This window comes from Nycticebus coucang, chromosome 1 (assembly GCF_027406575.1).
Source record: "Nycticebus coucang isolate mNycCou1 chromosome 1, mNycCou1.pri, whole genome shotgun sequence".
NCBI classification, from domain to species: domain Eukaryota; kingdom Metazoa; phylum Chordata; class Mammalia; order Primates; family Lorisidae; genus Nycticebus; species Nycticebus coucang.
The window spans coordinates 22,114,176-22,142,150 of record NC_069780.1 but is presented as its reverse complement, the minus strand read 5'-3'; the positions used below and the strand labels follow the sequence as shown (position 1 = coordinate 22,142,150).

Genomic DNA, 27,975 nt, shown 5'->3' with positions numbered 1-27,975 from the left:
TACTTGTTTCATCTCTGTGGCAAAGTGTAGTTTGGTTTAATCATTTTTTTCTATGAACCTATCTCTAAAATTTATTCCTTCATTAATTTATCCATTTAAAATCAATTGAGCATCTTCTCCCTCAAGGTAATACACTCAGGATAGCAAAAGATATGATAATAGGTCATAGGCACGCACCACTTTCACAGCAAAATCATTATAACCTAATAGTGAGGAAGGTACTTAATGTACTCAAAAAATGTAAAGCAAAACAAAAAGCAGCACACACCATAACCAGTGCCAAGCAAACCACAAGGAAATACAATGAAAACCATAAAAGTTACAGTTTTGGATATTAATAGCTGTGCACATTTTTAACAGATGAGAAAATTTAGGAACACAGAGTTTCATATCAAGGTCACAGTAAGTTACAGTAGAGAGAGGCATCAGAGTTTCTCTTAATTCCACTGGATCTCTCTAACTATCCATGTTTCCAAACCACGGATTAAAATCCAGTTTCTCTCCAATTTTAACACAATTTAAGGTGGGACTAAACTGGCAGAAACTCTAAATACCTTACAGAAAATAACACACAACCCTCTTTGGAAGAAAATATCTTTATTTTAGGCCCCATATTATTCCTTCAAATAACTGTTTGTAAACAATGTCCAAAACAAAAATCAAAGACAACAGGTAAAAGGAAGTAATTCTTCATATATTTGAAACCAATAGAAATAGGGTGGTGCCTGTGGCTCAGTGGGTAGGGCTCTGGCCCCATATACCAAGGGTGATGGGTTCTAATCCAGCCCCGGCCAAACTGCAACAAAAAAATAGCTGGGCATTGTGGTGGGTGCCTGTAGTCCCATCTGCTTGGGATGTGGAGGCAAAGAATCACCTAAGCCCAAGGAGGTTGCTGTGCTGTGAACTATGACACCACAGCACTCTACCGAGGGCAACAAAGTGAGACAAAAAAAAAAAGAAAAGAAACCAACAGAAACAGATATTAGATTTTTTTAGATGTATATTACAAGTATTATATATACTATGAAGAAATAAGGGCAAGTTTTCTTTTGATGGACAGCAAATTATATAAAACATCATTACAGAGTTGAAAAAAAAAATTGAGAATTAGAAAGGAGAATTACCCAAAGTAGAAACATAGTGACTGAATGTATTAGTTGATTAGAAAAAAGATAAACAAAGAATTAGTGAATTTTAACAGGCCAGAATTAATATCCATAATTTAAGATGAATAAAACACAGAATAAAAAAATCCCAAACCAAGAATAAATAAAGGAGGAACAGCCAGAAAGGCAGCGAGAGAATCCTAAGTACTGGAAACCATGCAAAGAAATAGGACCTATCATTTTCTCTTGCTGGATGTCCAAATTGGTATAATCATTTTGGAAAGCATTTTGACTGATCTAGTAAAATGTAAAACACTCTTTTTGAGTATTACATATTTTGAGTATCTAGTCTGAAGACATGTGTTGCTATGTCCTAGTAATTCCAAACTCTGGGTATGAATTCACGACAATATTGGGCACCAAAATATATGTTTGAGAATACTTTATAGCACCAGTTTTTGTAATAACCCAAATTATAAATAATCTAAAAATCCAAATACTCAACGATAAGGAAAAGATAAATATATTGGGGCATATTGATTCAACTGAATTTGAAACCACTTAAAATTGAATTAGTGCTATATACTAAAGTGAATGCATTTAAAAAAGAGTAGCTAGAGTGAAAAAAGCAATAACCAAAGAAAACAGAGATTGATTCCATTCATGTAAAATTTAAAAATGGATAAAATTAACTACATTTTAAAGAATGCACATGTACGTTGGAACAGTAGGAAGAAAATCAAGGAAGGGATTCTCTCTGGGGGGTGAGCTCTGGGAGGCTGGGGGCTGCATGATTGGAAAGATGCACCAGGTGAGATGGCTTCTGTGGTAGTGACAATATTCTGTTTTTTTGTTCTGGTCAGTGGTTTCCTGGAGGTTAATTTATTGTTTATTAATAAATGATTTATGCTTTTTCTGGATGAGTAATAAATTGCAATATACAATAAAAATTAGAAAAATACATTAACTGGACCCAGATAATAGAAATGTTGAAACCAGATTAAAATATCTTCTTTTTCTAACCTCAGTAAATTTATAGGAATAGAAATTATTCCTGCATCTTCCCGGACCACCATGGAATAAAAGTTGAGCTCAGTAACTACAGAAATCTGCATACTCATACAAAAACATAGAAGTTAAATAACCTTATGCTGAATGATAGCTGGGTCAGAGATGAGATTAAGAAGGAAATTGCCAAATTTTTGGAACAAACCAACAATGAAGACACGAATTATCAGAACCTCTGGAATACCGCAAAGGCAGTCCTAAGAGGGAAATTTATAGCACTGTAAGCCTTCCTCAAGAAAATGGAAAGAGAGGAAGTTAACAACCTAATGGTGCATCTCAAGCAACTGGAAGAGGAAGAATATTCCAACCCCAAACCCAGTAGAAGAAAAGAAATAACCAAAATAAGAGCAGAATTAAATGAAATTGAAAACAAAAGAATTATACAACAGATCAATAAATCAAAAAGTTGGTTTTTTGAAAAGGTCAATAAAATAGATAAACCTCTGGCTAACCTAACCAGAAAAAAAGAGTAAAATCTCTAATCTCATCAATCAGAAACGACAAAGATGAAATAACAACAGACTCCTTAGAAATTCAAAGAATCCTTAATGAATATTACAAGAAACTTTATTCTCAGAAATATGAAAATCTGAAGGAAATTGACCAATACTTGGAAGCACGTCACCTTCCAAGACTTAGCCAGAATCAAGTGGAAATGTTGAATAGGCTAATATCAAGTTTTGAAATAGCATCAACCATACAAAATCACCCTAAAAAGAAAAGCTCGGGACCAGATGGCTTCATGTCAGAATTCTACCAAACCTTTAAAGAGGAACTAGTACCTATATTACTCAACCTGTTCCAAAATGTAGAAAAAGAAGGAAGACTACCCAACACGTTCAATGAAGCAAACATCACCCTGATCCCCAAACCAGGAAAAGACCCAACAAGAAAAGGAAATTATAGACCAATATCACTAATGAAATAGATACAAAAATATTCAACAAGCTCCTAACAAACAGAATCCAGCAACACATCAAACAAATTATACATCAGAACCAAGTCAGTTTTATCCCAGGGTCTCAAGGCTGGTTCCATATATGTAAATCTATAAGTATAATTCAGCACATAAACAAATTAAAAACCAAAGACCATATGATTCTTTCAATTGATGCAGAAAAAGCTTTTGATAATATCCAGCATCCCTGGATAATATACAGCAAAGCCACAGCCAATATCGTATTGAATGGAGTTAAATTGAAATCATTTCCACTCAGATCAGGAACCAGACAAGGCTGCCCATTGACTCCACTGTCCCTATTTAACAAATGGTGCTGGGTGAACTGGCTGGCAACCTGCAGAAGACTGAAATTAGACCCACACCTTTCACCATTAACTAAGATGGACTCTCACTGGATTAAAGATTTAAACTTAAGACATGAAACTATAAAAATACTAGAAGAGAGTGCAGGGAAAACCCTTGAAGAAATCGGTCTGGGTATGTATTTTATGAGGAGGACCCCCACGGGCAATAGAAGCACCTTCAAAAATACACTACTGGGACTTGATCAAACTAAAAAGCTTCTGCACAGCCAAGAACACAGTAAGTAAAGCAAGGAGACAGCCCTCAGAATGGGAGAAGATATTTGCAGGTAATGTCTCCGACAAAGGTTTAATAATCAGAATCCACAGAGAACTCAAACGTATAAGCAAGAAAAGAACAAGTGATCCCATCGTAGACTGGGCAAGGGACTTGAAGAGAAACTTCTCTGAAGAAGACAGGTGCACGGCCTACAGACATATGAAAAAATGCTCATCATCTTTAATCATCAGAGAAATGCAAATCAAAACTACTTTGAGATATCATCTAACTCCAGTAAGATTAGCCCACATCACAAAATCCCAAGACCAGAGATTTTGGCGCGGATGTGGAGAAAAGGAAACACTTCTACACTGCTGGTGGGAATGCAAATTAATACATTCCTTTGGGGAAGATGTTTGGAGAACACTTAGAGATCTAAAAATAGATATGCCGTTCAATCCTATAATTCCTCTACTAGGTATATACCCAGAAGACCAAAAATCACATTATAACAAAGATATTTGTACCAGAATGTTTATTGCAGCCCAACTCATAATTGCTAAATCATGGAAAAAGCCCAAGTGCCCATCGATCCATGAATGGATTAGTAAATTGTGGTATATGTACACCATGGAATATTAAGCAGCCTTAAAGAAAGATGGAGACTTTACCTCTTTCATGTTTACATGGATGGAGCTGGAACATATTCTTCTTAGTAAAGTATCTCAAGAATGGAAGAAAAAGTATCCAATGTACTCAGCCCTACTATGAAACTAATTTATGGCTTTCACATGAAAGCTATAACCCAGTTATAACCTCAGAATAGGGGGAAGGGAGAGAGGAAGGGGAGGGAGGGGAGGGAGGGGGGAGTACATGTGGAGGGAGGGTGATTGGTAGGATTACACCTGTGGTGCATCTTACAAGGGTACATGTGAAACTTAGTAAATGTAAAATATAAATGTCTTAACACAATAACTAAGAAAATGCCAGGAAGGCTATACTAACCAGTGTGATGAAAATGTGTCAAACAGTCTATAAAACCAGTGTAATGTGCCCCATTATCGCATTAATGTACACAGCTATGATTTAATAATAAAAAAATAATAAAAATTAAAAAAAGAGAAGGCTCCAAAAGAAAAAATATCTTCTTTTTATTTAACAGGGAACTGGAGCAGTTGTAGAAGTCAGAAATCAAAGTAGTGTATATAATAAAAAGTAATTTTGAGATTACAGAATGGATTGTGGCAGGAGAGGATTGAGGTCCTTTGCAAAAGAGAGATGACAGGTGATTGCAGGCTATGCTTATTTAGCACACATTTTCAAAGTGTAAGTAGATAGGCTTTCAAGTGTAAGTAGTAGGCTTTGAGTCATCTATTGTAGGAAAAGGGGAAAAGAATTGATAAAATCCTGCTATTAAAATCATTTTCCAGCAATTACTTTCAAAGAATATTAATAGGATGTGGGTCTAAAATGGTGAAAACCTGTCTATTAAGTGAGAACAAATTACAGATTATGATTTGCTAATCATTTGCATGACAGATTCTCCAAGCAGAGGCCTCAGCAACTGGAACAAACCTTTCACGAATGTCTGTAGTTCATAAATCCAAGTGCATTAGAATAAGGATCCATAGACCTGCTAGTAGAAAAGGGTGTTTCGGTGGTGGATAATTTTCATATTAGCAAGGTTTATTCACATCACTTGTTGAGTTATTAGATAATAACTTCATAATTCTGAATTTGTATTCAGTCACTTAAAAAAATCCCATGCTAATTGCTTAGTTGATTTACAATGCTGTTTGCAACTTGCAGATTTTTGTAGTTAATTCCCACATATGAATAACTATGTAATATTGTTGCTACTGACAGAGTTTGGAAATAGCATTGACATTTTTTGATGGGTACAAGCTGCAAGCTCTACTGTCAAGACTTTATTGAGACCCGGTTAGAGCTTTTAATATGCATGACTTTACAGAGTGTTCAGAGAGCCAAAACAAGGAATGAGTCACTGGAAATTTTCTATAATTTTGCTAACACGCACAGCACAAATAGAACAAGAATATTTCTTAATGGCCTGTTTATTTATTTATTTATTTATTTTTTATAAAACATGCACCTGGCTGAAGCAAACAAATGCTGTCTTTATGCCTGGTGTGAGCTTGTATTTTGCTCGGGAATGACACATTCCACTTTGATACATACAGAATTAATGATCACCATTCTCCTTGGGAAAACCTCATTATTTTTTATAAAACATACATGAGTATTAGGAAATTTCTATAAGTTCAAAAAGGCTAAAAGTATGGAGATTGTTATTAAAGAGGTATCTGGACACTGGGATAGAAAAATAAACCTAAGGAACAGTTAGAGTGGAAGAAACAATCCAGTTGTTGTAAAATTGTGGTCCCCAGGGTCCCCCTCCAACCCTGCTGTGGACCAGAACCAATCCATGGCGTGTTAGGAACCCAGACTCACAGAATTACGGCCTGAGAGCCGCCTCCTGTCCTATCCTTCCACCCCTTGGTCTGTGGAAAAATTTTTCCATGAAATCAGTTCCTGGTGCCAAAAAGCAGTGAAGAAAACAATAAACATCTCTGTCTTTTTACATATACATTCCATTGGGAGTGACAGACAATAAACAAATAAGAAAAACTAGATGATGATAATAAAAATTAAATAAATAATAAAAACAAGGAGGATATGAGAAAGGATTGTACCTTCTTGTATCTTCAGTTATAAAGAGCCTCTGTAGACAAAGCATTCCAGAAAAAAGTGTAGGTACAAATATATTAGGTAAGTGTCTTTGATATGTTTTAGAGACAGAGGAGACAATGATGTGGTTGGAACTGCGGGAGCTAGAGCCAGGGAGTAAGAAATATCTGAGAGGCAATGGATCTGGGTAGGCTGGAGCTTTCACTGGGTCGATAGGCCATGATGATGATTTTGGTTCTCACTTTGACTGAGATAAGAAGCCACTAAAAGGTGAAGCCAGGTACATTCTGAGCAGAGAAGGGACATGACCAGATTTGTTTTCACAGTGTACCAACCAGATCATCCACAGTTAACTATTGACAAAAGACTGGAAGGGTTAAGGGATGGAGCTGGGAGACCAGTTAGGAGTCTTTCATAATAAATCAGGAGCACCTTGATTGTGACTTAGCAACAAAGTGGATTTGATGAAATGTGATGAGATTAGAGGTATTTTTTGAAGGTAGAGCTGATGGAATTTATTGATATATTGGATGTGTGGTTATAAGTATTAGAGAAAAGTGATGTATAAGACTTTCCCGGGATCCTCAGGGGGGGCATCAGTCTTCAGAAGAGTATTGATGTCTGGGACTCTCCTTGAATGTTTTTTATGTGGAGCATTTGTCATGATAATTCTTTTAGAGGAACTAAAGCTTTCAGTCAATAAACTCTTCAGGGAATACGTTCAATATAGAATCAAAGACAGTATTTTGTAAAAACCTGTACCACTGAACACAAAATTAATATACATTCAAATTAAAGAGAAAGCATGAAAATATGAAATTTCTTTTTATCCCTGAGTAATTTTAAGAACCATTTAAAAGAAAAATAATAATTTTTAGAAGAAATAATAGTCATGAAAGTCATAATGTTTAAAACTTACAATTAAAAGGCAAAGTTTGATAGCAAACATGGAAGGAGAATTATCTATTTGTTGTTCTCTTAACAAACCTTTGGGAAATACAAATTAAAATAACAAAAATAATTTCACTATTACTCATCAGATTAGTAGCAATGAAAAGAATGCTAATATTTATTAGCAGGCATGCAAAAAAATCAAGCTTTCTTATACACTAACTACTTATATGAATTAAATTAGAAAACTTTTCCAGAACACAAATTCTCAGTAGGCGATCAAATGCCTCTAAATTTTCACATTATTTCATATGATGATTTTACATCTAAGGAAATAATCACAAATGAGTCCAAGTACCTGTCTAAAAGAATGTTGCAAGTCTTATAGGAAAAAGTTGAAAGAAACCTAAATGTCCAACAATTAGGGATTGTTTTTTTTTAAAAAGGGGTATCTGCATAACAGACTACTAAACAGTACATTGGGCAGTCAATGCCACTATCTCTGTCCTCTATTACAGTGTCATCTGCTCAGAGCTGGACCACAGATCATTTATTAAAAAAAAAAAATAACCAATATAACATTTTTAAAGGTTGGGAGTAGCTTTTCTCTGTTTATCTGACAGGGAGATTTAAAGTACCTCTGTAAAATCATTACTTTCATTTACATTTCTACATAGTTCAGTGAAGGAGAAATAAAAACATGATGTTGTGATTAAAATGCTGGAAATTACAATACTGGATAAATTATTGAATATTTGAGGCAACTATAAAATTATTAAGTAGCTGGAAAAACTAGCGATTATGTCTATGAAAGTAAAAATATCATTTACATTAAAAACTTTCATTTGTATCTTGCTAATAGAAAAGAAAATGTACAAACTCTCCATAAGGTATATCTTTGAAATTTGAAAATCATAATAATAATAATCATAGGAAACCTTCCTACAGCATTTAGTGAGTGCTAGGCACTTTTAAGCCCAACAGTCCTTTGAGTATGGACTATAATTACCTTTAATTTTATGGATAAGAAAACTTTAGTTTAGCTAGTTAGTGACAGACACTAAAATATTAGCAAGTAACTTTTCGATGGAAAAATTACAGATTTTTCTTATTGTTAACTTTTGCTTCCTGCATTTTCTAAAAAATTGTCATTGATTGTAGAATATTTTTTTCAATATCATTTGTAGATTAATGGGTCAAAAGCAGGTAGGAGAGGTGAGTGTTGGAAGTAAAGATTGTTCATAATTATCAAAAAAGAAAGTAAAATCTTTCAGGAGTAAAGTATAGGAAGATCATGAATGAAACTTTGGGAAGAGACGGCAATGGAGGAGGTAGAAAAAGGAGAGGTCAGAGAGAATCAGGGGAAGGCTGTTGGAAGAAGTTAAGAGGGCAGAGTTTGTAGAAGTAAGTTATCAGTGAATTCTGATGGAGGTGAGAGGCCCAGAGAGATAAGACCTGAAATCATCCATTTCATCTGCCACGTAGGAGATCATGAACACATTTTAAAAAGTTGTGACAGAATTGAAGAGTCTGAGGCCCTTGCAAAAGAAAAGAATTAAGAGAAGGAAAATAAAAGAGATTCAGGGTCAAAAAATGGTTTTTAAGTGGAATATATTTTCAGGCTAAAGGAAGAAGTTTAAATAGACAACAACCACAAAAATCTTGCTTCATGCCTGTCATCATCCATCATCCTTATTACTTTAGATTCATTACCTCATTTACATTTTCAGAATGGTTATTGTGATTTGCATTTTACAAAGAAGAGAACTGAGACTTGAGGGTAAAATAGAAAAATAATGTTACAAAGGTACTAAGAAAGATTGAAATTTGAATCCTGGTAAAGTGGTCAAGATTGTGGCCTAGAGGCAGACTGCACAACTCTGCTGTCACAGAGAGGATCAAAAGTAGTGATTAGATGCCAACGTAGGCTCTATTGTCAGAGAGAGAGCCCTTGAAATACCAAGAGACAGGTAGTGATGAAGTTAGAAGTGGGAGGAGATATTCAGCAGGGCCAGAGGTATAAGGAAAGGTGCCGACATATGAGGAAGGGACAGAGGAGAAAATTTCAGGCTCTATGCTTCCCCTGAGGATACTGTAACTGGAGTAGCAGGAGGGCTCCTCCACTGCCATAGGCCTCGAGACTGAAAAAGAGACCTGAATGGACTCTGCACAGGTGCATTCATCTGGAGAGAAAGAAGAATTGAATTACAGGCCTTGGGCTCTGCAGCTGGTGTCATTGTAACATTTAAATGTTAGTAACTAGTATGTACTTTTGCCGAGGGGTCAGATTTATGTCTATAGCCTGTCCTTTGCTGTTGCAAAGGGCCCTGAGCAAAGCAGGAGATGATGGTCCAAGTACCAGCTGCTGTGGCCAGGGCAATCCTGTTCAACTCCACTTTCCACAGGACCCAGGTGGGATAAGTGTCTTTAGCCCTCAGCCCCCACTACCCACTGCTAGGACAGCTGAATTGCTGCTGCTGCCACCACTGCCTGAAATGCCCTGTGCAGGATGAAAGTCAGCACAGCCTTTGGGTCTGTTGGTCTCCATACCATGGACCTCCACCATCTTACACAGGTGTTCTGGGTGCTGTGCCCTCTGTGTGCCCTGCCATACCTGTGTTCTCTACCCTACACCTGTCCCAGCTTGTGCACATGTGCCATGCCCTTGAGACCTGCTCCATTCCATGTATAACCCCAGCCACACAGGTCTGCTCTGTTCATGGGTTCTACTTTACTCCATGCTTGAACTGTGACCTGCTGGCCCTCAGTGCCCCTGGTGCTACTCTACCCATGACCCACAAGGCCACTATATGCTGCATATCTCTTATGTCCTGAGCTGCACCCTACATGGACTCTTCTCTGCCCAGACAACTGGCATCTCAGCTTCCCAGGCCTGCCCAGGTCCATACCCAGTGGACCTCCTTCATCCTGTGTGCATGCCCTGTTCTATCAGTCAGCTCCACCTCATGTATGCCCCTGGCACCAGAGGCTAGCCCTACCACAATTGTTCAATGACAACTGCAGGGGAATAAGGAATAGAAAGCAGAGCAGCAGCCCCGCATGTTCAAACATATGGAGTAGGACCCAAGCACATCCAGGGTCCCAACCACACTTTACCAAGCAAGAGAGGTCCCAGAAAAGGAGTAAAGGTAAACCATATCTTCTATCTGCTTTAAATTGAGAGAAGTAAATAAAGCCTGGAGCAAAGTAGAACCCATGAACAGAGCAGACCTGTGTGGCTGGGCCTATACATGCTACAAATAAAAAGGTACCAGCATGAAAACTCCAGCAACGTGAGAAAACAGGCTACCTTGACATGCCAAAAGGATCATAATAGCACTCCAAAAATGAGTTACAACCAAAGAAAGTTGCTGAAATTAGAGTATTGACATTCAAGTTATGAATGGCAGGCAAGATAAATGGAATTGAGAAGATAGATGATAGAAAACTATCTCAAAGAAACAAAAAAAATTCAAATGAAAATGAAAAAATTCAAATTTAAATGAAAGATTAAAGAGTTAGATAGTATTAGAAGAGAGATAACAGAAGGCTAAAGAAATGAAAAGAGTCAGAAAGTTTTGACAATAGACTAGACCAATCAAAAGGAAGAATTATGGAGCTTGAAGGCAAAGATTTTGAAGTAACCCAATCAGTAAAAAATGCAGGAAAAAAACAAAGACTTAACAATCACTGTGAGAATTATGGGATTAAGCAAAGCTCACTAATATGAGAATTATAGGTATTTCTGAAGGAGAAGGAAAAGCAATAACCATGGAAAACTGTTAGAATAATAGAAGAAAACTTCTCTGATTTAGTTATCCAGAGAAAGGATGATCCTCAAACAGCTGGAAGAATAATTGCAAATAGGACATCACCAAGACACATACCCTGTTTTCCCCAAAATAAGACATCCTCCAAAAATAAGACCTACTTAACAGGAAAGATAAGATGTCCCCTGAAAAAAAGACTTAACGCATCTTTGGGAGCACACCTTAAAATAAGACACTGTCTTATTTTCGAGGAAATAGGGTAGCTAGCAGTCAGATCAAAGTGAAACTGAAAGAGAAAAATCCTACAAGCTGTGAGATGAAAGCAACAAAATACTTACAAAGGAAATCCCGTTGGACTGCAGGAAGTCCTGGGTTATGAATGAGATATGTTCTGTAGGTTTGTTCTTAATTTGAACTTGTATGTAAATTGAAATGCGTACATTTGCCTATTACTGTAATAGTTCCCATTTGTAAGTGTAAGTCAAACATTAGGGACTTACTATAGTAGCCTCCAGGCATAAGTATGAGTTGTACATAAGTTAGATGTTTGTAACTCATCACAGAAGACTTCTCTATAAACAGCTCTCGAGCCAGAAAAACGGGGTTGCATTTTTAATTTTCTTAAACAGAATAACTGTCAGTCAAAATTTTATATCCTGAAAAATTAAATTTCCTAAATGAAGGAGACATAAAATTTTCCCAGATGAGCAAAAACTAAGGGAATTTGTTACCATGAAACTTGCCCTATAGGAAACCTTAAAAGTGCTCTATATATATGGAAAAGAATAATCAATACTCACCATGTAAAAACCCTCAAAGGTTAAAGTTCACAATTTTTACAAAACAGTAACATAAGGGGAAGACAAAGCAACTAGCTATCATTCAACACGATACCCAGTATCTTACATATCAATACTAAAATTAATGTAAACAGTCTGAATGCTCCTTTTAAAAGATAAAGAGGGGCTTACTGAGTGAAAAAACATACCTCAAGCATATGCTGCTTCCAAGAAACCCATCTAATTCATAAGGATACTCAAAGATTCAAAACTAAAAGGATGGAAAAAAATTCCACACCAAGGAAAACCAAAAGTGGGCAAGAATATCTATTCTCATATTTGATAAAATAGACTTTAAATTAACAATGTAAAAAAAAATTACAAAGATGGCCGTTGTATAATGATATAGGTAGCAATTCAGCAAGAATATATTACAATCCTAAATATATACGCATTGAACACAGGACCTCACAGACTCATAAATAAAATGCTAATAGATTTAAGGTATGGAAAAAAAAAAAGCAACTTCATGATCACTGGGGATTTCAGCCCTCTAGTGTCAGAACTGGACAAATAATCGAGACAGAAGATCAACAAAGACACAATGGACTTAAACAAGACTCTAGAACAAATGGGCCTCACAGACATTTTCAGAACATTCTACCCCCAAACTATAAAATATACATTTCTCATCAGTACATGAGACATTTTTCAAGATAGGTTATATGATAGCCCATGACACAAGTCTCAGGAAATCCACAAAAACTGAACTCATCCCATTTACCTTCTTGGATCACAGTGGGATAAAACTAGAAATCAACTCCAAAAGAGCTTTCATATTTATAGAAAGTTATGGAAACTAACCTGCTGCTGAAGGATTCTTTGGTCAATAAGAAAATTAAGATGAAAATCAAATGATTTTTAGAACTGAACAGCAATTATGACACAAGCATTCAAATCCATTAGATAAAACATAAGCAGTGTTGACAGCAGGATTTATAGCCTTAAATGCTTAAATCCAAAAGACAGAAATATAACAAATAAATAACCTAATATTATACTAACGGAACTAGGGAAAGAAGAACAAATCAAGCCAAAACCTCACGGAAGAAAAGATATAACAAGGCTCCAAAGAACTAAATGAAACGGAATGGAAACAAACAAACAAACACAAAGGATAGACAAAACAAAAAGCTGGCTCTTTGAAAAGATTAAAAAAAAAAAAATTTGATAGTCCTCTAGTTAGAATAACTAAATGAAGAAAAGGATACAAATAAGCAGAAACGAAAAGGGAGACATTACAACTGAGATGAGAGAAATACAAAATACATCTGCAAATACTATGAAAATCACTATCCACATAAACCAGGAAAGGTAGAGGAAATGAAAACATAGCTAGAAACACGGGGCTTCTTCAACTTTAGTTAACACATTGAAGTGATTGCTGTTTTGGTGTAAAGATTATTTTAATGTGAAAACATTTGAAATCTTATCGGCAGTTTCTTTATCTGACACTCCCTTTACATAGTTGCCACTGACTCAATTCTAAGAGAGATAGATTACCTATTAAAGCCCTAACCAACTACCCAGCAAGCCTCCCACCTGGTTTTTTTTGTGGTTATTCAGTTGCTATATAAAACTTTACCTCTGAGTATTCAAAAGCTACTCATTACTGAGGGTCTTCCATATGCCCGTGTAAATAAACCTTATCTTTTCTCCCATTAATTTGTGTATTATTAGTTAAGGCACATGCCCATAAGTATGGGAAACTAACTGAGTAGAGGAAAAGTTTTCCTTCCAACAGTGTCAAATCATTTTCCTAAACAAAGATAGTCTCTTCCCTAAAAAGGAGACCTGGAGAGAACAGATCTGTATAAGTTTTGCTAACTCTATACAGTTTGTAGAGACTACACTCAGTATTTCAGCAACTGACTTGGCTGATCTAAGGTTTCAAGAATAAGATGACAGGTTTACTATTTCCAGGGAGTTGACTGTTTTCTTAAGGATGCACCTTTTTCTTTTGATTTTATTATGAAGCCCAGTAGGAAACATAAAAGAAAAGATCTCCTGCTTAAAGGGCAGAAACATAAGAGAAGAAAGCAAAAAAGGGCTGATCCTTAAAAGCAAGAAAAAAGTCGTAAGAATTTCCAAAAATATGTAGAGACATCTGAACCTAAAGCTACAAAGGCAATATTCTGTGTTTCACAAAATGATAAGCGTATAAAAGAACAGTACTACACGTGTTATTAAAGTTAATAAGTCACATAAAAATGACCTCTGTGCCAGCTCTTATCAGAGCTGTGGATATGGATGAGAGTATTGAATTAATTATGTGGACATACATTAGGAAATTAAAGTGAGGTTCCCATAGTTTACTGGAGAATCAAAATTTATGATTTTTTCTATTGCCACATTTTCACTTCGTAATAAATTAGAGTGTGTAGCCTAAAACCAGCCCTCACACTTATCCCACCTATTAGATCTTTCATTGGACAGAGGAAATGTCAATTGATAAAAATTAGAATTGATAAAAATCTGAGCATTGTTGCTATTTATTCTTGTATTCCTCAGTATACACTCTAGAAGAGTCCCCACCTATACCATTACATGTATCAAAACGCATTTTACCTTTGAAGGCTGATAACCAAAAGTCATTCTTAAAATTATGAAAAGACTCATAAAACAAAGATAGGATTATTTTCAAACCCTGTTTTGTGTTTTTGATGAATGATCTTTAAAAAAAAAAATTCTCCTTGACTTCTAAAAAAAGTAAAAGACCTTGCTTTTCAAATGCTAATCAGTTGTTTCTTTATTCCCCAATAGATTTCAGACCATTCTGTCCTCAATACCTCATTTTCTTGAGTGCTTTATTGACCATAGTCTTAAAGATTACATTTGGCTCAGAACAACATAGCAGCTTGTTATTTTTAATTGAATTGCAGAGCACAATACTTAAGAATCAATAGGAAAAATTTTAGTCTGAATATTTCATTTTCTCAATTCAAAAATTAAACCACTAAGAATGGTTAAATAAAAGAGGAAAAAAATACTTCAACCCTACCAAAAAACCCCCAAAAGCCTAAAAAATGTAAAGTTCATTTGCTCAGGCTAACTTCCATCACTTAGAGAACCTGAAATTCCTTCCTCAAACATTTTAAATAGGCAAGAATCACAAATTCAGTTTGAAGAATGATGGACTCCCTCTTTCTAGGTTAAAATAATTACTAGGCAGTTTACATGGCGCGTCTGTGAAAACAACACTTTAAAACTAAAACCTCTTTGCATTTTGACTTGTCATTAGTAAACCCAAGGGAAGTATTCTGAAGAAGTATGCTTTTACTTTCCTGTCCTTGGACTTTTCCATTCCTAGGACTTCCATGTGGTATGGTGGTTTTCCTCTTGACTGACTTCCCACCTTCCCAGAGGGAGCTTCATTTTAATAGTGTGTTTGCACTCTGGAAGCTAGCTGACTGATGAGTAAACTATTCCCAGGCTATATGCTTTTTGGAGTTATCTCTCCCCATTTCAGATGACCCTAGAGTACCATTTAGTGCAATGGACAGTGATTTGATAAATGGTCTTCTGTTGATGAAAATCTGTTACCGTGCCTTTGAAAGAATCCAAGTTCACTGGGAGACTAGCTCTCTCATTACAATGAGACTCCCATCTAAGACTCTGCTGGCTTTATGAGAGAGACTAGAAAATTACACAAGATATCGCCAAAATTTATTTTCTTTTGAAAACTGAAATTCAATTATTACGTTTTAATTTTAAGGCTATTTTTCCCCACTGATAAGGAAGATTTCTAATACATAAACAAGAAAAAATTTCTTTGACTGTATTTTTCACTTGTTTACCCAATGCTCTTCACGTCAACTATAAGACAGCCATAGTATCAACACGCTTTTGGATGTCAGAAGTGGCAGATGAATGTTCACCTTTCTAATAAAAAGCTGGATCTTTCGTAAGTTTATTAGAAATATTTAGAACCCTGAAATAGCTAGGTGTTCCTATCTATACCATATGAGTTTGTTCACCTAGATGTCCATTACTTACTATACAAATCAATGATAAATACATACTTCTCATATGTTCTTTTAAAGTCTTAGTACAATAAAATTCCCCACATGAAATCATTTTCAAAAGTCTCTATTTTATGTGTGAGGCTTTGAAATTGCTCTGACTTCTGTCTTTCTTTGTTTGACCTTCTGAAATTTCTCTCTATGCATTCATATCCAAGATTCAAGAGACTTCATGTGCAAATTTCTGCAAATATTTTATCCTCTGATAAATTCTGTTTTGATTGACATCTTCATCCCTCCAGTATGGAAACTGCAGGTAGCCAGATAGCTGGGTTGACTGTGGGAATCACTTAGTTATTTCCAACCTGTTAGGTATCAACGTCCATTTTTACCTATTGACCAATGTGTACAAATGTTTTTCCATACTTTGCTCATTTTTAATCTGTATTTTTGTCTTTTTCTTTTAAAAATAATATTTGGGGGTACACACAGCTTGGTTACATAGTTTGCTTTTGTATATTACAAGAAAAAGTTATAGGTGTGCCCACTTTGCTGAGTTTGGTAACCATTTATGGCAGGCACTTAGTCAAGTCTCCATTACTTCTTTAAATCTGGAAATCAATTAGATAAATAAGGATTCAATGCTTATTTCTGGCACATAAGTAACTAGAAGAAGTTATTAAATAATTACAACACTTACCATATCAAAAAAATGCAAAAAACTAGTTTGATGCCTTCAGTAAAAATTATAGATACTAAAATACCAAGAATAAGATTTATTAGTAATTGAACTAGTAATGTTATCTATCAATTTAAACATTTACTTATTTTTTAATATATTCCTTTGTAACTCTAAAATGTATGATCTGGTTCAGAAGTACAACTCCATGTTTTTACATTTATACTCCTGTTCATATCTGAGGAATTTTATGTAGAATTGGTTTTGGATGGTTTTGACTATGCTGAAACTATGACATTGTCAAAAGATAACTTAAAACTTCAAGGTCACCCTAACAGGACATTTTCTTTCAGATGTAGTAGTACGTTGCATTTCTGAAAGTAATATATAATATAGTTCACATAGATTTGCAATTCTGTGTGAATTTGAAGTTCACACAGAATATTCTAAAATATTTTGAAAATCAAATCAATATTTTTATATCTTTGAATTTGCAAATAACTCTGTCAATCTGTTTCTAAAATTCTAGAGAAAAGTATTATAGTAAGGATACCTTGGGGGGAGTGAATAGTACAACACATTTCTGAAATATTTACTCATTGTTTTAGTCTAAAAAAAAGGGTCCAGCTCTCAAGAGGAAAAAATACTGGGTCCTGCATGGTTACTGCACATATAATAGCAATACTCACACAGGTCTGCAAGATACTATTGTCTCAAAAATTGGTGTGATGCAAAAGAATAAGAAATTGTCAATCATTGTCATGCATCAATTCTTACGATGATTTTATTCAGTCAGCATTGAAGTGAACACATATTCCATTGTTGCTATAAATCACATCGTTTGCATAGGCCATTTTTCTTCAAGTGTCTGTTTATAAAAATCACATTTCCCCTTTTCACATAAGATGGGTACAATCAGCAGAAGAGACAGAACAAAATATGTATATAATACAGAGCTGTATCTACTGATTACACTGTTTCAATAATAAAAAGGGGCATCATTTTACCTAAACTTCGCACTCAGAGTCCTGACAATGGCATTTTTAGCTTGTTGGTACATATTATTTACATCATGCAGTGCTCCCTTCCTAGTCATGGAGAAATTTCTTATTAAGTTGCCTTTAAAGGAACTCTTAAAAAACAATACTTTATTCAAAGGCTATTGGAATTTCCTGTATTTCAATTTCATATACTTGAGATAATATTTCAAGTTTAAGGATACTTCAAATTTTTGGTAGAATATTGTGTCAAGATGTACATACTTTGCATATACTCTTTACAATGCTGGGTATCTCTTCCCTCTTATCTATGCCTTGATCATCCCTGCTCATCTTTCAAAACTAATTTAAATGTCATCCTTTAAGCTTTACCCACTCCCCTACCATACATTAGATGCTTCTTTTATGTTCTCTCTTAAGACTCTGTGCATAAGAACTAACACACATGTAGCATTTCAATGTGCCTGGCTCTGTTACAACTCCTTTGTTCTTTCCCTGTACTGGTCTCTTTAATTTTCATAACATCTTTATGAGGTGGAGAGGATTATTATGTCTATTGTGCAGATGAAGAAACAGAATCATAGAGTTCAAATACTTGGCTTAAATTCACAGGGAGAAGAATTGGGGATTTAAAGGTAGCCAGCCTGGTTCTAGAGGCTTAGTTCTTCTTTTTTTTTTTTTTTAAATAGCTTTATTCAGATGTAATGCATAGCTATGTAATTCACCCGTTAAAAGTGTACTATCCAATGATTTTAGCATATTCACAGATATGTGCAACCATCATTGCAGTCAGTTTTCAAACATTATTATCCTCCATCAAAATAAATCCCACTCATGTTAGCCATCATCTCCCAATCCTCCCATCTCCCCCAGTACTAGGCTATCACTGATCTATGTTCCATCCCTGTTGGTCCATTTAGTTGCGTCTTTATGAACATTTATGTAAATGGAATCTTAACCTTATCCTGTGTAGTCCACGGTGATTAGCTTTTCACTTAGCCTGTTTTCATAGTTCATCCATGTTGTAGCACATGATCAGCATGTCACACCACATTTTATTTATCCATTCATCAGCTGATAGGCATTTGGATTGTTACCATTTGGATGGCTGTTATGATGATGCTGTGATGACCATTTGTGGACACGTGTTTTCATTTCTTTTGGGATTATATAGAGTGGAACTGCTGCATCATATTGTGACTCTATGTTTAACCATTTGAGAACTATTTTCTGAAGCAGGTATATCATTTTACATTTCCACCAGTAACGTACGAGCATCCTGATGTCTCCACATCCTTGCCAACATGTCCCACTAGCCTTCCTGGTGGGTTTGCAGGGGTAGCTCATTGTGGTTTTGATTTACCCGCCCATGATGGAAAATGATATTGAGCATCTCTTCATTTGCTTCTTGACCCATTTGTATACTTTCTCCGTAGAACTGCACAGATCCTTTGCCCATTTTCAATTAGTTCATTTTTCTTTTTCACAGCGAGTTTTAATTATTTTTATACATACTACATACAAGTTATTTTTTAGACATATGACTTTCAAATATTTCTAGAGACAATTTGTTGTTGTTGTTTTGCTTGTTTGTTGTTTAGTTTTTGGCAGCTTTGCTTATTTTGCTGAGGAGAGAGTTCGTGGACCTCTGCCACCAGGTGTGGAACTGACGTAGGAACCATGTTCTCAACCACAACACTATCCTGCGTACATCCAGTTAGTATTATACATGACACTTAACTACAGTTTATTGTGACTTTTGGTTTATTTTAGGTATTGTCCCCTGGAAATTTCCTCAGCCTGGAACCCTGAATCAAACTTTATCATTTACTAACTCTTCCAAAGGGATCCCCCTCGGAAATTGCTCTGGGAGCTTCCTGGGCTCGCCACCAGCTCCTTCCCTGCTGCCTTGCCCTGAGGACTTGTTCAGTGGAGCTTCTTAGTGGGGTTACTTTCCCACATCCTAACCCTGCCTCCAGGTTTAAGAGGCTCAAATGCTGAGACCTCAGGAAAACTTGAGCTTTGGGGTAGAGGGATGAAAATGCTGACAGTCTCTAGGTAGGAAAAGCTTGGAGAATGCCCTTAGCAAAAATCTGAAGGATGATGACATTTCAGAGCTTTTATTAAAGGCATTTTTTAGGCTATATATTCACATATGGAGTCTATTTAAAGCTAGCCTGGAACCACAATTTGCATAAGACAATGTAATTGTCACTAAAACTTTTAGAAATTTTTTAGGATCCTAATTCAGGTTACTCTTGTTTTTGGTGCCTGATGTTTTTTTATGCGTATTTCCTCTAGGAAGTGCCAGCTTCACTGGCAGGGGAGTTGCAGTGGTCCTCATTAGCAGGTTTTCAAATTGAGGTAACGGTGAGTATACCTAAAACTCATTCTGCCGTTAATATTTGTTTTTCCGCCATAGCTCCTCAAGAAACCCCACCCCAACCAAAAAAATCTGAACTTTGATGACAAAGATTAATTATACTTTTGTGATTGCTCATGCTTCTTTTTCCTTTTCTTTAGTTTACACATCATAGTTTTACTGCACAGATAATACCTCATATTTAGAAGTACTGTGTGTTTTCATACCTGCTTTCATAGAGCTTCACCCATTTAATCCCATTATAACCCTTTGTGGGTGCTTTTATTATTCCTTTTTTACAGATAGAAAAATTGAAGTTCAGAAGAACTTCTTGGTTTCCATACATTCAAGGATCTATTAAGAAGAAAAGCTGGTACAGTACTTTAAGATCTTTTCCCTGCACGTCCAGTCCTTTTTGAAGTATATGCCAAATGCTTTTACTACGAGTGTACTGAAGAGAGGAGACTAGGTAGAGAAAAAGTAACAAAATAGGTTGAAATATTTCCAATAAAAGATTAATGCCATGTTATTTATTCTTTTCTTTGGTTAAAAGGTATATTAATTAAGAGGAAATTAAGTACATCACTTGACTTTACACTAATGTATATAAATAAGTACATCTAACCTTCAGACTTTCTTATATTTGTACAGATTAAGACTCTAGTGCCTAGTCCCAATGTCCCTCAAAGTGAAAAAAAAATACTTTTTACATTTATTATCAGTAGGTTAAATTCTCAAAATTTCTAAAGCATAATACAAGTTCTATGGGCGCTGTTATTTCTTTAGAGGATCACAATCCCACACTGCCCTTTATTTCATCCTTTCTCCCCTTTATCCATTATACCGATTTCGTGTAATAACAGGCTACCCACATATTGTGGGAAAATGAATTATGAAATATTAGTCCATGTGAACATAAAAACATTGTGTAGCAAAGAAGGCCAAGAGCAATTGACTCTAAGATTTAAAAAATTCAATGATTCTTTGTCACTTGTAACTTCTCACCAAATGTGAACTTCTTACTTCATATCAGGAATGATTCTTCATTTCTTGATGTTTTGAATGAGAAATTTTCTTCCTCTAATCTTCTTCTCCTCGCCCTCCTTCTTATCCTTCTTGTTCTCTCTCACTCCTATTTTCTTTCTCTCTGATTTTATCCTTCTTTCTTAGCCTCTCCAAAATGTATTTAATTCTGAGTCCTGAACACACAGTTCTTATTTTCTGATAACTTACTACTTTGGATAAAATGGTTCAGATGGAACTCTTTGAGAGCAGGAGTTCTATCTTATTTATCTTTGCCTCTCTGGAAGTCAACACAATGCTTAACTTGCATTACATGCTCAATAAATAGTTGTTGAGTCAAGACTAATCGTTTTAGACCTCAGACAACACATGTGAATTTTCACAGAGGAATAAGATCTGCTAAAACTAGTTTCAAGAGGTGAGATTAATCATGGGGAATTTTAGGAGTAAGAAATTACTTTTAAAATGATATCTCAGTAGGTAGCTCTCTGTTACAGCCAGGCAAATAACCCTTTCCACGGCAAGTTGCCTAGGAAAACCTACCATTCTCTCGACAGGTAGCTGGGACCTTGCTTTGGTGGTACTGGTTTAAGACAAGCTATCTCTGTACATTTCCTGCTTTTATCCTTCTGTGACTGTAACACAGTTTTAATTTAGGGTAAGTTTTCATTGCTATTACTATTTTTTTTTCAATTGGCATAATTCCTGCTGACATTTATTTTCTTTCTGAGGTATTCCTTAAAATAGTTGTTCTCTTTATGATGGCTTCTTGCCTAGTGTTTTTGAATTTAACTTTCCAGGAAAATCCACTGACTTAATTTGTAAAAATATCATATTTATTTACTCTTAAATGTTTCCTATTGTAAGATACACAATTGTTTCACACATTAAAAAGATGAAACCACTGACGGTTATAATTGCAAAAAGCAACTGAAAGATGCATCCTAATTTTAAAGACATGAAGACATAAAAATATATCTTTTTAGTTTATAAATACAGAAAAATTATTGTAACATCTTTACCACGGACTTCAATCATACACGTATAAAAAGTCATTGGTTTTTTTATTAAAAATTATTTTTGTGGTAATGTTAGGCAATGCTGTGTTGCATATTTAGCATAGTACAGTATATTTAGAGTACAATAACTGCATTTTTCAAGGATATTATTTTGAGAGGTTTAGGCTCTGTTCGCTAGAAAGAAACTCCCTGAACTTAGGATCTTTGTCTGCTTAGTATGTACCCCAAACATCTAGAAGACGCTCAGTATTACTCTAGTGAATTTGTGAGTGAGCACTTGTTTGTTAGAGATGCCAAGTGTCTTTTTGTAGAGGATACCAAAAGCTAGATGACCTCTGAGCAAGATGATTTGCAGCTGGGGGTGCAGACCCGCGGGCAATTCATTCGCAGGTATTCCTTGTGGGAAAAAGCCTGAGCCCAGGGAGATCCTTAGGCACACAGTCATTGTCTAATACTCCCCTCACCTGTCCTGTACTGTATCAATAAAAGGCTACTGCAGAGGTTGCTCGGGGCTACCCTGCAGTCAACGTTAGCTCGCCTCCGGGACATGCCTGGTTCCTTCCTGCAGCGATGGAGACCAGGGCATTAGGGGCTGCGACATCTTTTAAGTCTAATTAAATCAGGAAAATAAAAATTACTAATTAGCGATCTCCTCCTAAATGCCAGCTTATGTTTCTCAGATATCTGGTCCCTCCTACAGCATAGATTCTCATGCTTTTCTTTTCATTTGTTGTCAAGTTCCTTCCCTTTTATTTTAATAAGTATTATATTTATTACTCAGAGATGTTTCCAATAGCTTTTTTGGAGAATTATCATAAAAAAATTTGAATGAGATACTTGTCATTTTGGGCTATGTATACTTCCTATACAACTTAGGAAGTCAAGAGGGAAAATAGAATCTCCATAACACTTTTGTGGTAGTATACTTGAACCACTTTGTAAAATAGGACAAAATATAGAAAGTAAGAGATTAGCAGAGACACCAAACTATAGGGTTTGTCTTTTATTCTCCTTTATTCTTTCCTCCATTTCTAAGACATATTTCCATGGCTTTGGTGAAGGTTGAATATAAAGTTATCTATATGTAATGTCATTTGAAAAAATGCCCGTCTAAGTTACCAATCCAATAACATATGCAACACTCACATCTCAATAGTTAGACCGTATTTCCTTTAAGCTAACTTGAGTTCATTTTGATTCAGAAGGCAGAATGTGAGAGTGACTAAGGGCATGGCCTCTGGAATCACAATCTCCGAAAGAGAAATTTTTCTGGTTCTTATTAGCTATGCGGACATGGAAATTTTGTTAACTCTTATGTGCCCTATTTTCATCCTTCTAATGTAATTAGTGTGTCTCTTATAGGATTTTATAAGGATTAAATAAGTTAATACATATGACCTTTTTATGACAGGTGCTATCAAATGGTAGGTGTTTATGTTAGTTTTTCTCTGTTCCATTCTGGATTCACTGTAACCCTCACAGGCCTGCTCTGTGTCTTAGAAGGCTAAATGTCATGGTCTTTAAACTTGGCCTTCTTTGCCCTCTGACTTCAAGCTTAATTTGCAATTGCAGATCAAAAAGAAATGTAGAGACAGGAGTGAAATCAGGGCATCCCCTCTTCCCATTTTCTCATGCTTGACTGTGATTTTGGCAATGATTCCCTTCCCCTTCCCTGTACTGAAGTTCTTTGCTACAATGACTACAGCTCTCTCTCCCATGGTTCATTGTCAGATCTGCTAATAAGTTGCTTCCCCATTCCCCATCAACCTCCATGAAAGTCAAGGCTTTCTGTGCAAATTGGCCCTGGACTTCAACACTGTTTAATTATTCTTTTAATCCTATTTGAATCTTTATTAATAATCACTTTAACTCTCCAAAGAACTGTCTGAATGTACCACTTATTTGTAACTGGAATCCCAAACAGTATATTGCTAAATTATTTAGATTAAGATAAATATTATTTCTTTCAAGTCAATAAAGTATCTTTAATAGTGACAGGAAGGAGGATTCAAAACTTAGGTAAGGAAAATCAATTGTATTAATCTGTGTGTAATTGACTGTATAGATTTCCTAGGAAGTAAAGGGGAAGTGGATGGAGCTGGGATTATATATTACTTACAATAGAGTGAAGGCTGAAAAACCTTCCCCTGGGGGCTTTAAACATGGTCCTTTTTCCTTCTTCTTCTGGAAAGTGTTGCAAGTAACTACTCAGAATACAAGGAGGGTGGAAGAGGTTTAGGTGACAAAATCAAGTCTAGTATAAAACAAATCCTAGTTTTAGTGTTAGTGAGGTAATACATCAAGCTTTTGGAATTGTTAGGTGAGTTGAGGGCAAGAGTGATTCTCAGTGTTGAATGGAAGAAGTTTGCAAGGCCTTATAACATAGAGCTAGACCTGCAAAGGTATTTGCAGGAAATAAATAAGATCATTACTGCCCCATAGGAATTATAGGAAGAAACTGGAAGCATAAAAAATCATTAAGTACAATGGCTATATATTTTGGAAATGTAATAACTTTAACAACCTTTTACTCAATTGGACATTCAACCGGTAAGTCCATCACAAAAGACTTGAGGAAACAGACTGTTTCTATGTCTCCACTTGATAACTTTATTCAGGATCTGTGCAGAGTTGAGCTGGCAGAAAACAGAAACCATTAAGGGGCATGGAGGTGAACTTTGGGCATGCAGAAATTAACACTGTGTGAAGTACTATCCTTTCATAAGCAAAACAGTAATTATTTTATTCAGCTTGGATAAGAAGTTAAAATAATTGGCCCTTTGAAGATTTCCCAATAAAAGTTATGTTTTCCTTATTCAGAGTTAAGAATTTCTAACACTCAAGTCAAATAAAATTCTAAAGTTAGTCCAGTTCTTACATCTATCCCAGTAGGTTTGGAAAAGTATAATGTATCATGAAGAGGGAAGAGGTTAATAGTTTGGAGTAAGACTTCCTGGATTTGGACCCCAATTCTGCTATATTATCTGTATAACCTACCAATTTTTTTCCAACTTTTGGACTTCTTAGTTTCATCTTCTATATTCTTGAGATCAGAATAGTACATATGTTTTTTAAAACTATGAGGACTGAATAAGAGAATACATGCATAGTACTTCACAGAATACCTGTCATATAATAAGTACAATTCACCTTTCATATCTATGGGTTTGGCATCTGCAGATTTAATCAATATGGATTCAACCATTAAGAATTGAAAATATTAAAAATAAATAAGAACATTACAACTGTAATGTGAGAACAGCCTGAAAAAGGGTAAAAATGTTTTCTGTCTCTTTAAAATCTCCCTCAATCTTTTTGGAATTTTTTTTTTTTTTTTCCCCAATTTTTGGCCGGGGCTGGGTATGAACCCACCACCTCCAGCATATGGGGCAATGCCCTACTCCTTTGAGCCACAGGCACCGCCCAATCTTTTTGGAAATTTAAATCTGCATCTCTGCCTCAGGTCAGTGGTCAGAAGGGGTAAGGAAGTATTCTTTGTACCACAGGAGATGGCTCAATGGAATTGTGAGGGCAAAAGTCACAAGACTGTCCTCACCAAAAATGGGATAGATCAGATCCACTGTTGTTAAACAACAATACCCTGAGGCTGAAAACACTCTCTTTAAAACTGCTGTGTTTCTGCTTACAGATAAGATGATGGCATTTTAGTATAGGAGTCTCCATCCTCCATCCTCCTCATTTGCCAGGAAATTAATAAACTTCACTTTCCTTCTCCTCAAACTACTTGTCCTCTTTCTTCTGATGTAGTCTCAGGGATAAGTGCCAAACTTCGGGTAACACAATCAAAATAATACACAATAAAACCAATACAGTATAACAACAATTTATATAGCATTTGTATTGTATTTCTGGAGATGATTTAAAGTATATGGTAGAATGTAAGTCAGTTATATGCAAATACTATACCTCTTTATATCAGGGACTTGAGTACCACAGGATTTTGGTATTGGGGGTTATTCTGGAGACAATCCCCCATAGATACTAAAGGACAGGGTCTAATAATATTTATGTATTTCCACGACCAAGTCTATGATATAGTAAGTCATAATTGCTTAACAAATAAGTTTAATTTGCCTTAAAATTTGTTTTCTTTTCCATGTCTTTGTGAATGTGAATTGTGCTACTATAGACATTTAAGTGCAGGTGTCCTTTGTTATAAAGTGACCTTTTCCTACAAAAATAAAATGTGTAAATAAAACATATGTACCCCTGATTTTCTGAAATAAAAAATATGAAATAATTGTTTTCTTTTCTAAACAACAACAACAAAAAAAACCCCACATACTATCCTTTTATTGCAATTGTCACTGGAGTTTCCATGTTAATCAGTAGGGAAGAGACTATGAATAGTTTTCTGCAATTTAAATATCTGTTTTAAATATTAGGATACCATACCCTTAGGTATCACTGAAAACAATGAAACCCTTATTAAAACAATAACTAGGAATAAATTATAAGACCCAGAAAAAGGGTATAGGCTATTTGCTTGAATTTCCTTTTATAGAGAATATTACATATCCTTTTCTTGACAACAAAATTACATTGAGTCTATCTGTATTAAACAATGTACAAAGGGCAGCTGAGGGTGTACATCCTATTAGCATCAACGTATCAAAAAGACTGACTTCTTATTACTAATTATGCAATTTACTTAGCCTATGGAAAGGCTTTTTCAAACTTAAAAACAAGTATGCTTTTCTAAAGAGTAATACAGTTAATCACTATGGATTATCAGGTTTTGAAACATCCTATAAACTAGCAAAAGGTTAAATATGAGGAAGATGCACATCTTCATGGATTATGGCTATTTAGATAGTATCCATTGGAGTATTTTGCTGTTCAAGAAGTTTATATTAGCATCTTGTTTATATATTTGTTAGGAGAGAATATGATATACAGAATTATGATAATAGTCACTACTTACTGATTTTCTAATAAGTAAATGAAGAGCAACAAATGTTTCACATATAGAAAGGAGTCCTCTGTTATCTGTGGTCTTTCCTTCTCTATTTTCTACACCTAGTTAACCATAATCTGAAAAGAGTTCATGGAAAATTCTAAAAAGAAACAATTCATATGATTTAAAGGCACATCTGAGTGGTTGATGAAATGACATGTTCTTCCACCATCATGCCCACGAGGTGAGATATCCTTCTGTTCAGGGTATCCATGTGTATACCCTCTGCCCTATACAAGGTAATTGTGTAGGGAAAAAAGTAATATAGATAGCTTTTAGCACTAGGTGTCAAGTGGGGATCTTGGAATGTATCCCTTGCAGATAATTGGGGAGTACTGTAATCTTATTTAAGATTCACAGAATTACTAGATGATAAATTCCATAAAAACAGAGTCATAAATGTCTAATTTATTTGTCAGTGTCCTCATTAGTCAGCATGGACGTGGGAATAGCTGACACTCCATAAAAATCTCAAACAACTGGATGATCTTTCCTTTGAAGCAGATCCTTCCTAGAAAAGTTCGCTATGACTGAGTGTACACATTTTATTCTACCGCTGTTTGGCATAGTTATCTGTATTTGTGCTTACCATACTTTCAGTGAGAAAATGCCTGAGAGATACTTTTACTTTATCTTGTGTAGAAAATGGGAAATTGGATCTTAAATGCTTAAGAAAGTTGCTAACACAGCAACTCCATTGAAAAGAAAAGACTGCAAAACTCCCATCCTGATCCACATAAACGGAAAGCTGGAAAAGATGATCCTTAAAACTATCTTAGAAAGCACAGTCGGAATTTGTCAAAGGCCCTTTAGAGATGACGTCATCAGTTACTAAAACTTTATGAAATATTTGCTAAAGCTCTAGAAGCCAAAGCACAAGGTTCAGATAAGACTCACCAGAACAGTCACGACCCGTAGCACCACCCCACGCATGTTATTCTCCAGTCTCTTGTCCGTCAGTGACCCGTTCAGACCTGTGACAGGATTCCAGCACCCAAGCTGAAAGGTAAAATAGCTTTGGTCACTTTCTTCTTGAAGAACAGTCCAAC

General features: G+C 35.5%; 1 protein-coding gene across 1 annotated transcript in view; it reads right to left on the bottom strand.

The window, feature by feature from the left end:
• The window catches only part of GRID2 (glutamate ionotropic receptor delta type subunit 2), a 1,435,943-nt gene that overhangs the window by 381,661 nt on the left and 1,026,307 nt on the right, over window positions 1-27,975 (bottom strand). The window contains exon 9 of the mRNA XM_053608318.1: window positions 27,824-27,925. Coding sequence (XP_053464293.1) covers window positions 27,824-27,925 — 102 coding nt within the window. The remainder of the gene's footprint in view (window positions 1-27,823; window positions 27,926-27,975) is intronic.